Below are 17,411 nucleotides of genomic sequence, written 5' to 3'. Positions count from 1 at the left end.
TTGGGTTGTTTTTTTCAGACTTCAAACTTTATATTAGCTATCCCACAATTCCACAAGTCTTTCTCTTTTGATTATTGTTGTTTGTTTTAGCCACGTTGTCTTAATTCTCTTCCCTTTTTTTTTAAATTTTATTTTATTTTTCTCTTTTTTCTTTCTTTCAGGTTTATTTTTTTTGAAGTATTTGAGGGTAGGGCGGGGTGATTGATGTAACGGTATATGTTCAGTGACTGTACATCATCATTTGTTTTGTGTCTGAATTAAAGCAAAATAAAAATTTGATCAAAATAAATAAATAATGTAACATATCTGCAGGCAAAATGATCTACTTTGACTAATGATGGTAACAATAGTTTATACAATCAAATTACCTAGTTGATTTTGTGAATGGGGGACTTTATACATCTACGTGGAGATTTGGATCGACTTGGTTAGACTTGTTGGTAGTTTCTTTTTGCAGGGACAGACCAGCTGAAACTCTGACAATAACATATTTTAAGTCCAGCTGACATGATAGATGAGACAGTCCACCCTGTAGGATATTACCATTTTTCTGCAGTGCCTCCTTTCGTCCAGCTCTCTCTCAGCCTGGTGCTTGAATCCTATAAATACTGGAAGAGTGGCACCCTTTTAAAGTTTGCTCAATTTTAACCTTGTCTTGACAGCACATTTTTGTTGTCCACCCCCCCCCACCCACAGACAGCACAGTTTGCATTGGAGCTGGTTTTGTGACAGGGACACATTCATCATGTAATAAAGTGATGCAAGGTTTTACAAAATGGCAAAAATGAAACTCAGCGACTATGAGTGCTGTACAGTAGTGAAGAGGAATTGTAGCTATTTCAGGGTTGTTTCTTTTGCTGCACACACACAATGATGGCCTGTTAGGGACACAAATGATTAACTCTTGCTATAGTGTTCTGTGTGTGTGTGTGTGTGTGTGTGTGTGTGTGTGTGTGTGTGTGTGTGTGTGTGTGTGTGTGTGTGTGTGTGTGTGTGTGTAAGCTTGAGAGATAAAAAGGTTACAGAGCGAATCTATATTTGCTCTAATGGTAAGGAAGAAATCTTCTTTTTCATCCATTAGGTAGTTAATATTTCTACAGAACAGTAACCCTAAAAATAATTTATGTATATTGATCATTCCCTTACCCTGAGTTTATGTGCTAGTCTCTTTTCTCTTTTCTACATATGCACATCTTGTAGCAGCGTTCATATTCACATTAAGCAGCACCCACATAAAAAATAGAAATAACATACACAGTGACCCCAATTATATTTTCAGAGACATGTTATTATAAAACATCTGCATGTAAAATAAATAAAAAAGAAAACAACGGGTTTATAGAGAAAGATATTTTTAATGTACTAAGTACTTATAAGCAAGTTGCAAGCATGACAAAAATCTAATAATTTCTCTGCATTTTTTCTTACAGTGCTTTACTGCCATCTATTGTGAAAGTACAGAACAGCTATTGCTTAAAACAAGGAGTCTTGAACAGATCCAAAGGGTTAGTTAACATAAAAAAGACCACTATGACTAAACAAAAAATACAACAAACTTAAAACAAAAGAAAACAACAGTGTGACTTCAGTTTATGAAAGAAAAGTGGTTATGTATGACTGAGAAATACTAATACTTTCAAAAGTGAGTTTCATGCAAGATGATCATTGTGCTCAGCCCATTTCATCTCTCAAAAAACTTGATTATTACCTACTCATGATTACCTACTCATTATCTACACCGAGTACAATAAATTCTCCAAGATCTCTCATCATCTGTTATGAATCCATATGTAATTGCAGTAAAACCATGACAACCATGATATTGTTCCTCGTGGGTTTTGCATGGTGTTTGAAAGGCAACCAGAGACCTCTTCAATGTGGGTTTCAGAGTTCAAGCTGATCAAAATTGAGAAGGTTGTTGGCTTCAGACCAGGCAGGATGCCGTGCCCCATCCATCTCCGTAGCGACTCGGTTGCCACTTGCCAGTCTGTGCTGGCCCCCGCCAATGGTAGCATTACATTCTGGGCACTGCCGACTCTCCATAGCCCCTCCACACTCCGTTATGAGATAGACGTGGTCGTTAGGACATTTGTGCCAGTGACCAGGGGGCAATGTTATAGCAGAGACGATCATCTTTCTCTCCTCCTCAGTGATCCCCAGGCCAGTGAGTGGAAGCTTTTGTTTCAGCTGCTTCATGGTTTCTTTCACTCTTTTTTCATCTTGCTCAGTGAACTGGCCAGACTTTTCTAGAACCTCTCTTATTGTTTGTACCTCAGGTTGAATTTTTGCACTCTGTCCTCTTCTCTCTGCCATATGACAAGAGACGTCGATCTCAGTAAGGAAGGTGAGTCTCCGCAGCTCTCTCTGTAAATCATAGACCTGCTGGTCTGTGAACTTTTGGCGGCGGCCGCTAAGCCAGAAAACAAACTCTTCAACATGACTCTCAAAGCTGAAGCCTTGTGTGACTGATGCTTTTTCTTTTTCCACCTTTAGTAGCTTTGTAACTCTTGTGAGGAAATCCATCTTGTTTTCCAGGACCCACAGGTCATTTGCTGTGAGATAGGGCTGTCCCAGTTTGTCAATGATGCGGTTATATTCATTGAGCTGAGGCATTAGGATCATCTGATCATCAGTGAAGACGCTGAAATTTTCACCCCACTGTTTTTGAAGGGTCTTCTTGTGCTCTTCAATGTCTGCCTTATGTCCATTTATCTTCGTCTTTACCATCTCTATCTCGGCCAGGCGGCGGTTGATGTAAGATCCATAACGTAGATTCCTCCGGATTGGAGTTCGACACCTGGGACATTCCTTGAGCTTTATGGCCACCTCTTCTTGATTTTCCTGCTGTTCGTCATCCATCTCCATGTACTTGTCCATGGCTGTGTATTCAATGATGTGGTGACAGTCTTCCAGCTCAATAAAATAAGCCTCAGGGTCATCCTCAGTTCCAAAGAAAATCTCTGTGACGTCACTCTCATTACAGATGCGACATTTGCGAGGACATTTGTCTCCACACAGACCTATGCAAGGGTGGCCGCATTCCAGGGTCTTGTCACAGGGTTGGGTGCATGGCGGTCGATCGCATGGCTCATGACAAAGCTTACTGCATGTTTGGTGAGGACACTGCCAAGAGCAGGGCTCAACACATGGATCACAGGGCTGCCCACAGGTCTTCGGACACTTACTGTGGACGCAGAAATTCTGACATGGGAGACGACAGGGGGGGCAATCCCTCGTGCAAGGTTCTCTACACTTGTGAGAACATATCAGGAGACGTTCACAATTGTGAAAACATGAGTAATGGAAGCGTCCCTGATGACACCTGCCACAGCTACCACTGCACTGGTGGCCGCATTTCAGCTGATGCGTACATGGCGTCTGACAGAGAGGCTTCTCTGATTGTGTTTGGTAAAAGCAAGCCCCTTGTTGGCTGTGCCCACACTTTAGCTGTAAGGTGACGATCACCTTGCACCTACTGGTACACGGTGCCCCGCACACTGAATCACATGGGTGTCCACACTGGAGCACTTTCTGGCACGGTTCTTGGCATTCAAATGTCTCCGGGTCCTGGTGGCAAGGAACCTTCTGCGTGTGTTGACACTGGGGTATGATCTTCTCAACCTTCACTGAACATTTCTCCGGGCATTCTTTATAACACAAGAGTGGACACCTGTGTCCCTGATCACACAAAATCTTCTGGCACTTCTTGTTACACATGTACTTCTCGTGCTTAGGGTCGTATGGGTGGCAGACTCTCGCGCAGACGTGGCCACATTTCAAACGGAACTCGCAAGGCTGAGTGCAGCCCCCCTCAGGGGCTTGTTTGAAGTGCTCGGCACAGGACGCTTCTATCTCTCGACCTGGATGATTCATGCAGCACAGGGTCAGGGCCTTCCCAGCCTGGTCGTTCTCCCTCAAAGTGTGGAAGATGTTACTCCACAGTTTCACATGGCCCAGTATTTCGCTGTTGCCAATACAGTAGAGACCTTTCTTGGCACGAGACAAGGCGACACAGACACGATTGGCGATGCTCAAGAAGCCAACTTTACCCTGCTTGTTGCTGCGGACCAGAGACAACAAGACAATGTCGTTCTCTTCTCCCTGATATTTGTCTACAACATGCACTCTGACCCCCTTGAACAGGCTGGCGGGCATGAGTTTGCGCAGACAGTGGAGCTGGCCAGTGTAGGTGGTAAGGATGGTAATTTGCTCTGGTTTGTAGTCCTGAAGGATGAAATAGCGACAAAGTTCGACTACAAACTCAGCTTCATGTCGGTTCTGGTGGCTTTTGCCATCTTTGATCTCTTCCTCATGATGGGTGTGCTCCACAAAGAATAAATTGGTATTAACGCCCTGTAAAACAGCAAATTCTAGGTTAATCTTTGGTTGTATTACATTTTTTTTTATAATTCACAAAATTCATCTTGTATTTGTTTCCCAACTTTTATTTAAAACATAAGAGTTCATTTGCAAAAGCAGATAACTCCGTTAAAAAAAGAAAATTCAAAACAATTTCTAATTATTATTTACACCAGGTGATATCAGTCAAACCAAAGTTGACTGGCTTTGACCAAGGAGTTGAGACATAACAAAACAGACGTAGCTCAAAAAAATAAAGCTTTATTGAAAACAACACTATGCAAACAATAATTCAAAAGCATCAGCTCATCTTTTTCAAAATGGCATTAATCTGCTTTTGCAAATGAACTCTTGATATGTAAAAGGTTGCAAGACTGTGAGAGTATTTCACATTTTTTTGTATTATTTTTGTAACCATGCAGGTTACTAAACAGATATTCACTGCTGGGAGAAACAGCAGAATGGAAACACAGCAGGACAGCCAATACAATACACACCTTGATGTTCTCATAGTGCAACACAGAGGGATGATTTTCCAGCTCTGAGTAGATGTGTGGGGTCAGAAGACGGGCAATTTCTGGCCTCATACGATGCTGGGAAACAAACAAAAACACAAGCATAGCTCAATAAAGTCTGTCACATAAAGATACAGAGTGGGTACATGCACCTACAAACATGTGCACAACTGCACCCAAAGACGTCTGCATTTTACTGGGTCATAGATGCTGCAACAAGTTAAACAGATGAAGAGATTGAGAAACAAACCTGGTAGTTGAGCCTGACAAAAGGATGGCCCATCTTCACCAGCCTCTCAAACATAGACATCTCCAGGTTGAAGTTCTTTGCAAGCTCATACACTGTGGCACTGGGGTGTAGCTAGAGGAGAAATCACATTTCATCTTATACTTTAAAACCTTTTTTAAGCTACGGAGAACATATGATATACATCGGTCTTATTTCTAGCTTATGCCTCCTTCCATCTAGTGGTGATTACAGTAAGTTAATGCGCAGGGTAAATGGCCACTTGAGGCTGGTCCTTCAAGTAAGTCAGTCCCCATAGTCTCCACGTTGAAATGACCAAATTTACAGCAGAAATAAATATGTTTATATATTTACGTCTGTGTAGTTAATTTCCTTACATGACAGAAGTACTGTAGGGTGGTGAAGTTTTACACACCTTATTATGGCTCAAAACCATGCTAAATTAGGGCATGCTACTTTGACTGACAGCCAGGCAAGCATAGGCTTGCCACAAGTCAATGTGAAGTCTAGGCTCCACACATGCCCCTCTTCTTTGCCTATTTTTGCATCAGCTGCCAGCTCATTTGAGTCAGGTAGCCTACTGGCAAAATGGCAACAGTGAAACGGCCTAGTCTCATTGTCAAACCTGCTCTTCAGAAATCTGTGGTCTACGTCAAAGAGGCTGTGTTCATCTTTATTTTGAGTCCATGGTGATGACAGTCATTGTGATCACACCATTTGCAGTTATGCAAATGCTTTTGAACAGTTATTACACAGTTCCTAGACACAGGTGGGGACAGTAATCTATACAGGAGGAAGCCTGGGAGGGATAAACAAAGCTCTGCTATGGTTCTCTGTCGAAGGATGACTGGATGGGAATGCATGCAAATGCACTTGAACTTTCTTTTGCTGTCCTGTTAAGTTTCTTGCTGTTTTGCCTGCATGTGTGTGGGTTTGTGCGTTTGTCTGTGCGTGTGTGCAAACCTAATTTAGCTAGAGGACAGAGTGTGATTGTGCATGTGTGTGGGAGGGGTGTGGGGGAGGCAAGACAAATTCTAATATAAATGTGAAGCATTGTGTTCTGCTCGATTCAACACCAAACCTGTGATTAATGAACAGCACAAAAATGCCAAAGCTTATTTTACTCGGAAAGTGTGATCCATCCACCTCCATTACATGCACACAATCAAGTTCGAGTTCCACAAAAACAAAGCTCCTCACATTTGTTCATAGAGTCAGAACAAATACTATCAAACTGTTTTAAACCCATGAAAAGGAGACTTTCTTATATTTGCCTCAGAATAAAAAAAATGTGTTTTTTGCAGGGTTTTTTTTTTTTTTTTTTTTTAACCTTGCCCGTGATTGTAGACTAGTTTAAATTGATAAATCAATATTGAAGTATGTCTGATTTATTTATTTTGCACTTATAGTCAACAAATATCTGCTGGATTAGTCTGCTGGTAGTTTCAGGTACACAGATAAATGATTTTTATATTAATCTGAAGTACCTGTATAAAAATGGCCATTGATTTCAAGCGAGTCACAATAAAAGGTATTCAAGTCAAAATCAATTTTAAAGTCCATTTCCATGCTTCCTGCACCTTCCATACAACTCTAACAAGTCAGGATTGTTTGTCTAGTCAAATACATGCATAAATGCATGTAGAACAGTGTGCTATGAGCAAATATTAGGAGAAGAGCAGACAGAAGTTACACAACAAGAAGAAACCAGGACAGAATATTGAGATATGTGATAGAACTGTGTGTAGCTGTGATCGCACACTGCAGATTGCGAGACAGGCTGCCTGGCCATATGTCCTTGGCAGGCTCTGACAAGTTGCTGTAATAGTCTGCTGATGTCCAGCATATCACTCCTCTCCTCTTGAAAAGTCTGGCATGAGATGTTTTTTTTTTCTTTTTTGGTCTAGCATCCATTTCCCTCAAGGCAACACACATAAACATACTGATGATTGCACAACTCTACAAAATCCCACATGACAGGCTGTCCTTCAAATTTGCACCTGGACATGCAAATGGGGCAATTTCACAGAGTGGCAGCCTATTAAAATACAATGGCACACAAATACATACAAGCCCAACACTGAGCAATGGGTCTGTGTGAGCTTTCACCTGCTGGTGGTCTCCGATGAGGATGAGGTGTTGGCACGCTTGGCCCAGTGTGGTGATGGTGTGGGCCTCCAGAACCTCTGCCGCCTCCTCTACGATCACCAGACGTGGACTCACTTCCTGCAGAGCTGAGCGGTACTTGGCTGCGCCTGTTGTTGTCATGCCAATAACCTGATGGACAAGATATCCGTTCAATTCCACACCAAACTAACTTTTGTTATTACCACATTCAAGTCATTATTTTTGCTGTCAGCCCTTGCAGGGCCATTAGACTGTAATGGTGGCTTCCTTATTGAACAGCCCACAATTTGACTCAGAGTTAAGTTTATTTTTTGAGTATTATTGATTACTATCATTATTATTATTATTATTTCATGTCAATAAACATCTCTATCTAAGCAATGAATATCTCAAATACAACCCAAACTATCTCCATGGCTTTATAACACTATATGTTTTTATATGATATAGGTGAATTAACAGTGTAACCTGTTACCTCTGCCTAAAACTAAACTCATGCTCATCTATTGTATCAGTCATAAGACCTACTCCTTTAGTTATGCTTTACCGTGGCTTTCTTTAGGAGACAGAGGCTTTCTTGCCGTTTTACATCAGCCAGTCTGTCTGCTGCGTTCTGATAGGCCTGTTCAGACTGTACAGCTTTGGTGCGAAGCTCCATCCTGTACTGTGAGACCCACAACCTGCAGACACAGAGGAAATTAATAACAATAAAACACTGTGACAACTGACTCAATTATATAAAGGCCTGAAGATTCACATTCTTTGCTCTGCATCTGTAGAAGTACACCAAAAAAAGAATGATGCTTCACTGCAAGTGTAGTTTAGCAATTGCAGTGAACCATGTCTTCTGGGATTGTCCCAAGTTACAGGAAAAGTCTTCTGGAGGGATATCAAATACCCCTGAGTTCTGATGTCCTGTACCCTAGGTCATGTTCCTTTTTTGAAATGTAGGAGAGAGATAAAGCTGCTGTAAGAAAGTAAGAAAACAACTACGAGAAGATGGTTAAGCCTGATTCAGCCTACCCTAGATGACTGGTTTGGAATTTCAGGATGGAAAGATTGACCCACCAAATAAGAACCCAAAAGGACAATTTTGATCAAATCTGAAACAACTGGATTTCATTCATAGCCCCCACGAGAGCAGACTTTACTTGATCTCACTGGTTTTGCTTTGTAAAAGCACAGTTTCTGTACATTTCATTAAGTTGTATCAGAATTTTCTCTAAGTGAACTCGTGTGCCTCTTCTAGCTTTATTTATTCCGAGTATTTTGTCAACACGGGCTTTAAGCGGATAACTGTGTTTCCACCGATGCTACTCTGGCGCAAGTCTTGCGAAGTTTATGTCATTAGACGAGAGTGGGTTCTGCAAGGGACAAACAAAGTCTGACCCATGATTTGAGACTGATGGCTGGTGCTGCTCATTCTCTGGACTCAAAACAAACAAAACTTATCATTTGTTTTTATTTTATTAGTGATGTCATGCAGATGTATTCTTCTGTCTGTTCCAAATAAACATACAATTTAAAAAACAAAACAAAAACAACTGCAGTGAGACATTTATCTGTCATGGCAGGATATTAGCCTATTTGTTAGTTTAACACTAGAACCGCCAACATTCCATGTATTCCTAGAACCGCCAAGAGGTCATTTTGACCTCCATTCATTCTAATGCAAAAATGGTAAATGGACTGCATTTATATAGCCATATATATTATATAACCAGCCAGACACACAACTCAAAACACTTTATAGTAATCCTTCACATTCATATACATACACATACTTTACAAAAAATAACAATAGTCGTTGCTAGGCAACCAATAAAGACGACTCTTTATTTTTCTATTTTTCGAACAGTGTGTGTATATAAAAATTTTCAAAATTGTTACAAATTTCTGAATTAATGTCAATTTCTCATGAGAGCAAGGGACTGTCATTGTTATGTTCAATGTTTATGAGTAATGTTAATTTGTTATCTGTTTGACAGCTTTCTAATATCTGAACTCGTGTTGTGTTGTGGGATGAGGTCAAAATGACTAACTAACTAAATAACTAACTATCTAACTAACTAACTGACAAACTGAGTGACTAAATGGACATTATTTAGCCCAGATTGCAATGATTAAAATCAGTTTTATACATTTTTATATACACACAGTGTTCGAAAAATAGAAAAATAAAGAGTCGTCTATATTGGTTGCCTAGCAACGACTATTGTTATTTTTGGTAAAGTATGTGTATGTATATGAATGTGAAGCATTACCATAAAGTGTTTTGAACTGTGTGTCTGGCTGGCTTTATAATGTATATGGCTGTGTAAATGAAGTACATTTAGCATTTTTGCATTAGAATGAATGGAGGTCAAAATGACCTCTTGGCGGTTCTAGGTAAAAGCACTCTTTTTTTCGTTCTCTTTTATACTAGAATCGTGAAAACGCATAAGCTGATGTAGAACACACTTTTAGGAAAAGTCACCGACTGGAAGACATAGGGATTTTACGCAAACAGAGTTACGTGCATTCTAAGAAGCAAGAGAGGTCAAAATGACCTCACGGCGGTTCTAGTGTTAAATGATCATTAAGACTATGTAAACATGAGTCCTTACAGTCCTGATTTCACAGTGATAAAAGTTATGTCTTGGCTCTGTGAGGTGACAAGATCCTCTGGGATCCTTTTTCCTGGTGATTAGTTGACTTAATTATACACACTGGGAATAGACTACTTCTGCCAGACTCAGGTTGCTGGGGGGATGAGAGGAGTGCAGGGAAATGGGGGAAAGAGGACAAAAATGCGAGAAAGGTAATTGAAGGTGATGAAGAGGAAGAGTAAAAAAAAAAAAGAATCAGGTAGAAAAGAAAAGCAAACCTACCGATAGAGTCGCCATCTGTCCTCCTGATTGAGGGCCCAAACATCAAAGATGTTATCTGCTTCCCTTTGAGACATAGCTGTAGTCTTCCCCAGCTCTCTTCGGACTTTCTTCTTCATCTTTTGCTTTTGGTGTCGTTGCACCTGTATGGATCAGGAAAGATCATTGATTTATTAGGATGGTCTATTGTCATCAAATGTTTTAGATTAAAAACTATTATCAAAGGGTAAGTACTGGTTCATTAGGTTATGTGTTAGTGGGAAGAGAAACATGACAGCAAATGAGTGAATTTAGCTACAGAATGTGAGGGTGAACTTGTGGTTTCAGATGTTTCGATGGGCATAGGCAGAGTCTCCACTGGGAATTCTTTGAATTTATTACAGTTGTAAATTAAAACATGAATACAGCTTCCTTTTGCAGCAAAGTGGCTTTAGGCTATTACACTGATTGACAGTTGGTGGCAGTGATCTGCCAATACAGACAAGAAGGACTGCTACAGAGCAAACACTGATATACTGCACCCATGGGTACATTTAAGAACAATGCTGATACCACTTCTTAGACTGTGAGCACATCCTCACATTTGTTCCTTGACCACTGCGCTAAATGAAAGAAAGTACAATTTCCAAATGAAAAACAACTTAAAATTGTACCTCAAATCCATCTGCACTCTGCTCCACCCGCATCTCAGCTCCATCCAGATTCATAGCCAGCATCAGCTTTTCCAGTTCCCTTACTGCCTCCTCCGATTCTTCCTGCTTTCTGCCACCTCTGTCACCGAAGATGTCATCAATAATCCGCTCTGCCTGGATCAGATCGGCCTCTTCTGCGATTTCAATGAGGTCCTCCCCCTCAAACTCCATTGCTTCCTCTGCTCTTATGTCTAGCACATTAATGTGGGAATTAGTAATAAAATGAGTTCAAGACTGTACAATAAATAAAGGCACAGCATTTTCATTGACATAAAAATGTTACAGGGTGTGAGAGTTTATTGCTAAATCATAAAAAGGGTTTGGTTTATATCATTTGCAGGATTCGTAGGAACATCATTGCTTCTTTGACAGTCCAACGTGTTCAACTGGTCTGTCGACAACATTTAAACAGCACTGAAACAATAGCAAGGTTAACAACTTCATGAAATAACACTAGATGTTCTGTTCTGAGGATATATAACTTGGGAATCACTGTTTTTCATGTGCTGGCTTTTATAGGAAGAAATTTTGTGCTGTTGAAACGATCCATAGAACAAAAAAAGATGCCAATTGTCATTATCCTCTCACATGGTTTCAGTGAAGCACCGCTTACAGTAGAAGCCTTACCTTCATTTCTATTTGCATTCTCTGTCTCCCTCTGCAGGACGACAGTGGAGCCCAAACCCAGCCACTCAACAATCATAGACTTCTTCTCGTTCCAGGTCTCGAAACCATCCTGCATCTACAATCAATAAACACAAACTGATGAGTCTTCACTGTGCTCTACCTTGCTTTTCTCAGTGAACACATACACACTACTATAATACTTTTCTATACTGTATATTTATATCTCATCAAGTATAACTCACAGGTGGCAGGTTCAGACTGTCCCAGTGTCTGTTAGAAATGAACTTCCGTAAGAAGCTTTCACGTAGGACGCCTTTCAGAGAACACTCAAGCATGACACTCTGACTCTGCAGCTCCCTCTCCTCCTCACTCAGCTGCCTGTGAATCTGTTCAACAGAATACACTGTGATTAGTTCAAGAAATAGCATAACAAGAATGTGTGTGATCCATGCTGCAACTTGCAGAGCTGAATTAAATGACAAGCAAAAAGTTTCACTACAGAACTGTTCAAAACATTATGTGAAAAGATGCAAACATAGGAACGTACACTAGGCTAAAAGGTAAGGGTGAACTCACCTCACTAAATGCACCACGCAGGTGACCCGGCAGCGACTGTCGGAAGCCATGTGAGTGGGTCAGTTCCCTTAGAGTAAAAGGTTTCAGGATCTCACTGTTGCTGCGGCCTCCAACTCTCACAATGCCACGTTTCAGGAATTCATAAATACCTTAGATGTCGGAGGCAAAAAAAATGCACATTCTGTAAAACGGGAAGCTTATTGGTCTTACTTTGACCAAGGTTTGTCAAAATGAAACTAATTAACTACACTTGAAATAAGTATCTGTCACTCAATGTTGAACATTACATCATATAAATAAATGCACATGTGAAAGATTTTTTTTGTATAAAGTACAGATGCATTTCTTTGGTTGACTATAGGTCTGAAACTGTGTTTTTTTATTTGCCAAACCACTTATACAAAGAATAAAATATATCTATTATAACTTGTTATCACTGCTTACCCTCAAGGAACTGATCCAGGGCATGGTTAGTATAACATACTACCAGCATCGGAGCGTTGCCGAGAACACCTCCCCAAAGGTCCTTATTGGTCAGCAGAGCTTGAGCAATCTTAAGGCCAACGTAGGTTTTTCCTGAGAAAATGGGAGGAATCAGAATACATACTTGTCATTTCAGAAACATGCAAACCACATTTAAATGTTCCTTTCATCCTCAATTAAGTCATCCTTCCGGCGATGTCTTACCGGTGCCAGGGGGTCCCTGTATGATGGTCAGCTCCTTTGTGAGGGCCATTTGGAGGGCGCTCATCTGAGACTCGTCCAGCCCCAGTGCCTCCATGTTTGGCCAGGAATCTTCATCCAGGCTGTGAAAGGGCTTCATTTTGCCCTTTGATTTGGGGACAGCAATACATGACAGGTCATACTTATCATTTCTCTGCAGATATGCTGGGGCCCGGACATCTGTGTTGCACTCCACGATGTGCCTGGAAGTATTATGAACAGCATTGAGTGTCTAGAATTTCCCAAATTGAAGCTTTTTCTCAGTAATTTAAATCTTAGATCGGGATTAATGAAGACTGTAACAACTATGGCACCATAAACAGTCAGTCTGTTTTTGCCATTCAAGTTAATCTATATAACCTTTGCACTACTGCAGCTACAAGTGTTATTTACAACATCAGTAAGCAGCAAGAGTAAGTTAGGGTGTATTTGAATGCAGTAACAGGTTTTAACCTAAGAATATATCAAAAGCAGTAGTGAGAAATGGAGAATCAATGTCAATCAAATGTCCCTAGCTCACCTGGTTGTTTTTAATTCAACATCAAGAGCAACAGCAAGAAAATTGATAAATGGCCTCAAGAACTGTTTCTGATATATAAGAAGTTTATGTAATGGATAACTCCCGTATTGCGGTTTTGAAGGAAACACTGGAGAGAAGTCGGAGAGACAGATGGCCAACAAAGTGTGTCATATAATGCATCACTTTGTGGTATCTGTGAAGGGCACTAGGAGTGCAGCATATAATAGAACTTTTGAAGTCATCCATGCGTGATAGCTTTCTGGGAATACCACGCCGGTAGAATTAATTTGTGCCAATTAAGAGTGTGATTGCTAAACTTACTTTGTCTGGTTTCTCCCCCTTGCTGCCCTCTGAAAAATCTACGTGTGAACTTGCTTTGAAAGTGCCTTGGGATTACTGTAGATCATGACTCTGACCTTGACAGCAAAATCTGAAATCCCTACAAAACACAGAGAGATAAAGACACACACTCATACCTTTGGAAGGGCAGGTCGTCCTCCTGCTGGTCCTGTAGGCCCTCTAGGACATAACGGTAGGCCTCAAAGTAGGCTGTGGACTCCACCATGAGGAACACTTGATCATTCTGTGGATAACATTGGTTCAGTTTAGTTCCTCTTGTCTTGTTTGTCAGATTTGTTAAAAGCTGGTCTGTCACTGCGTGTTTTACTTATTTCAGGTTTAATCTTGTACGTGTACACTTTTATAAGACATATACACAAATAAAATAAATGAAAAAGAATATACTGACAAGTGTAATATTTTCACCACTGTGTTCATACCAGACTAAACTATAGTAGAAGCTTCTTAGCGCAATGTTTTTATTAGGTGTAAACAATTAACAGCAAATGGGCTGTGGAAATAATGTATGTTCAAAACTTTTGCATGTAAATGTTAGAAACCACTTCCTCATGTTTCCTCACCAACTGAATGTATAAACAACTGTTGCACAAACACTAGACTATTGCCCCACCTGAAATCTGGCCAGCTTGTATCTGCTTTCTTCTGTGAAAGTAATCTGCACCTGCCCCTTCTCCAGGTATTTGGGGTCCCGATCTGACACTGTGGCAAACAGGAAGTTCTCAAAATTATCACAAGACAGGCAGACCAGGGAACCGTAGATGAGCCTCTTGGAATTCTCCCAGCGCACAAACTGTAGGAAGGAAGGAGATGGAAATATACTTTATATTAACCTGCACAGCCTCTGTTTGCAGCCAAGTAATTTAAGTATTAAATTGTGACAAACATCCAGGGGCCCACCTTAAGTGGCTGAATGTCAAACTGGACTAAATAGGCAATGCCAGTATGTGTGCACTTGGGGGCCACCACTTGTGTGTCGAAATAAATGCGGATATCATCGAAGCGTTTTGTCTTCAGTGGGCTGTCGTTCCCTCCCATCTCCAGCTGGTTACGGAGCAGCTGCTGAATCCCATCCCGGAGGGGCCGCACAAAGTCCTCCCTCATCAGCCGGAAGTGCGTGTCCAGGTAGAGGTGGGTGCTTGTGTAGCGCTGGGAGGTGAGGTTGGGTCTGAGGAAGGGCCTGTGGTCTGGGTGGAACTCCTCCACAGTTGGATAGATGGGTATGGTCCTGAAATCTTGGTGCTCCTCTTCACCTGGGTTAGACAAAAGGGGAGATTCAGTTACATATCTATAAAACTCTGTGGTAACGAACTACTCATAACACCTCCTAGCTAATTGGGCAGTGTAGGCTTGATTGCATAATCCCGTTAAGGAACACTACATTCAACCAGGCTGTAGTCTCATTCAAAGCATCACATCAATGGAACACAGTGCCACAATCAATCAGAGAATCTCCATCATATCAGTCATTCCAAGCACATGTTAAGAACTGGCTTGTAGACAGCCAAAGATGTGAGCATTGATGTTGTTATTGTTGTCCAAATGTGTATTTATTTATTAACGTGGACACGCATCACGTTGTCGTCGTCCAAATGTGTATTTATTATGTATGTATTTATGGACAGTGTGTATGTGGTACAATATTTTATTCAATTGTTGTTCTTTTAAAGGTTGCCTTGTACAATCTGGCAGAGGGACAGTCGATGAAAACTAGCATTTTTTAAGCTAATTCAGGTGCATTTACATGTGTTTTTTCTACAATGTTTATTAATGTGCATTGTCCCTTTTCAAATAAACTAAACTGAAGCCCATTACCTGGGTTACCACCACCAGTGGGTAGGAGGGTGTAGGTGTCACTCTTTGAACGCAGCGTCCCCTGAGCAGCTTTCTCCTGTAGGTGCTTCACCAGGCCATGAAGCCCCTCCATTGTCTCCTCCATTTCAGGCTGGATGTCCACTCCCATTGCTCTCAGCCGGTTGATGGAAGCTTGAAGCAGCGTCAGTAATAAACCCACTGGCTCAACAGAGCTAGCAGGGAAGCTGGTCAGAACCTGATGAACACATGTTATATACACAGCATTAAACATCTAAATCATAGGTTGCTAACAGAAAGAAACACTTAAATAATATTCACATTAGTTTAAAAAAAAAGAAATCTGTGAAACAAAGCATGTTAAAGGCCCCGGAGGGAGTCCTAGGATTGTGTTTTTTGGCAGGTTTAGGAAGAAATATAAATTTTTAAACATTTAAAGGGATACAGTAGTTCAACATTTTGGCAAATTGGCCCACTGCCGTAATCCCTATCTTCTTAGCAGTAGGTTCATTACCTATTTACCTCGAAAACAACTTTGTCTCATTATGCTCCGTTATTATCTCATAGTGTGGTGAATGTGCAGGTCACAACTTGTCCACCAGAGCGTTTTGGAGTTATTGGATTGTGTATTTGATGAGTTTGATGAGGTAAACCAAGAAAATCCATTAGCCTCCGTACCGTAGCTCTGAGCAGCTCGCGGCTCGGCTACGCCGTTCAAAAAATAGCTTACACCGACAATTAAAGGTAACAAACCTACTGCTATGACTATAGGGATTATGGCAATGGGCCAATTTGCCAAGATGTTGAACTATCCTTTTAAGTGAGGTGGCTGGCTCTTTCATTCATTCCCTCCTCTGTTTACCTTTGACAGAATAGCCAGGATGTTTTCCAGTTGATTAGGGTACTGTGTCCTGCGGACAGAGTTGTATTCTGACACCATGCCAGCTACGTAGTGGGGCAGGATGGTGAGGAAGAACACTGAATCTTTTACAATGTCGGCCAGGTGCTGCACAGACCCTCTGTCCGCCCGCGACTTGAAGGCTCTACTCAGCACCAAGCAGAGGAGTTCCACAAGGTCCTTCCTCATCGCTGTGTCATGCAGGAGATCCTTCATGGCTGGGTGAGAGGAGAGGGTGATGGCCACCACAGACGGGTCTTTTCCAGAGAGTTCCTCTAGTGATTTATAGCCCAGGCGACGAGCATGTGGTGGCCCAACTCTTCCTGTAGACTTTGACCTTCCTCCGTCCCCCCTTCGTCCGTCTCTCGACTCGTCTCCTCTCTCGCCTCCTCTACCTCCTCTCCTATCCACACTATTTCCTCCTCTCCTTGCCCCTGCTCTTTCATCTGCACCTCGTTCGCCATTTCTTCCTCCTCCTCCTCCACCTCTCTGTCTGTCTGCACCTTGCCCTCCATTTCCTCCTCTCCCTCTCCCCCCTCCTCTCTGTCTACCACCTCTTCCTGCACCTCTTTCATCCGCTCTTCCTGCTGCTGCTGCTCCTCCTCTTCCTCCTCCTCCTCTTCCTCTCCATTGCAACCCCTCACCTCCACCTGCCCTCTCCTGGTTGTCTCTTCCTGGACCTCTCTCTCCTCCTCGCCCTATGTTTGCTCTTCGTCCCCCTCTTCCACGCAACCCTTCACCTCCATCCACCACTTGTTCTCTCAGCCAGTCTCTGTGTGCCCCTCTTCCCCTGCCTCCGTTAATATTCTCATTTTGGCCAATATCATTACCTGTGGGTTTAAAAAAAACAACATATATTCAATGAGACTTCAAAATTGACACTTTAGTTTCATGTTGTTTGCTCTTGGTTTTACTTGACTGTGTAATTACCATTATTAGCATCTCTTCTCCCATTTGGTAAAGGCAGTCTTTCCATTGTCTTGCATTTGACAGTTTGTTTAGGCTGGTTTTCTGGTGTCTGAGAAATTAGAAAGTGAAAGACATGAATTTCCATCACAATAAATAAACATGCATCTTAATGCTGTGTAATT

The 17,411-nt window shown here is 41.5% G+C and overlaps 1 protein-coding gene across 2 annotated transcripts; it reads right to left on the bottom strand.

Annotated features, from left to right (window-relative positions):
- Window positions 1-1,418: 1,418 nt before the first annotated feature.
- On the bottom strand, window positions 1,419-16,785 carry znfx1 (zinc finger, NFX1-type containing 1). 2 transcript variants are annotated; one of them, XR_014595419.1, is made up of 18 exons: window positions 16,285-16,785; window positions 15,426-15,660; window positions 14,511-14,863; window positions 14,224-14,403; window positions 13,730-13,836; window positions 12,698-12,936; window positions 12,455-12,586; window positions 12,011-12,159; window positions 11,677-11,820; window positions 11,435-11,549; window positions 10,769-10,998; window positions 10,119-10,258; window positions 7,796-7,928; window positions 7,231-7,398; window positions 5,125-5,235; window positions 4,857-4,952; window positions 1,619-4,353; window positions 1,419-1,583 (listed from the first exon to the last, which is right to left on the bottom strand). XR_014595419.1 is itself a non-coding variant. In XM_083972686.1 (17 exons), the coding sequence occupies exons 1-17, from the start codon at window positions 16,534-16,536 to the stop codon at window positions 1,885-1,887; spliced, it is 5,253 nt and encodes a 1,750-aa protein (XP_083828812.1). In that variant the 5' UTR covers window positions 16,537-16,785; the 3' UTR covers window positions 1,419-1,884. The 2 variants fall into 2 exon arrangements, 1 of the variants encoding a protein (XP_083828812.1); XM_083972686.1 differs by having other exon boundaries at window positions 1,419-4,353.
- Between the last annotated feature and the right edge of the window lie 626 nt (window positions 16,786-17,411).

This window comes from Trachurus trachurus (assembly GCF_905171665.1).
Source record: "Trachurus trachurus genome assembly, chromosome: 5".
Taxonomy (NCBI): Eukaryota; Metazoa; Chordata; class Actinopteri; order Carangiformes; family Carangidae; genus Trachurus; species Trachurus trachurus.
The sequence above is the reverse complement of the archived record's forward strand: the minus strand, read 5'-3'. Positions and strand labels throughout refer to the sequence as shown.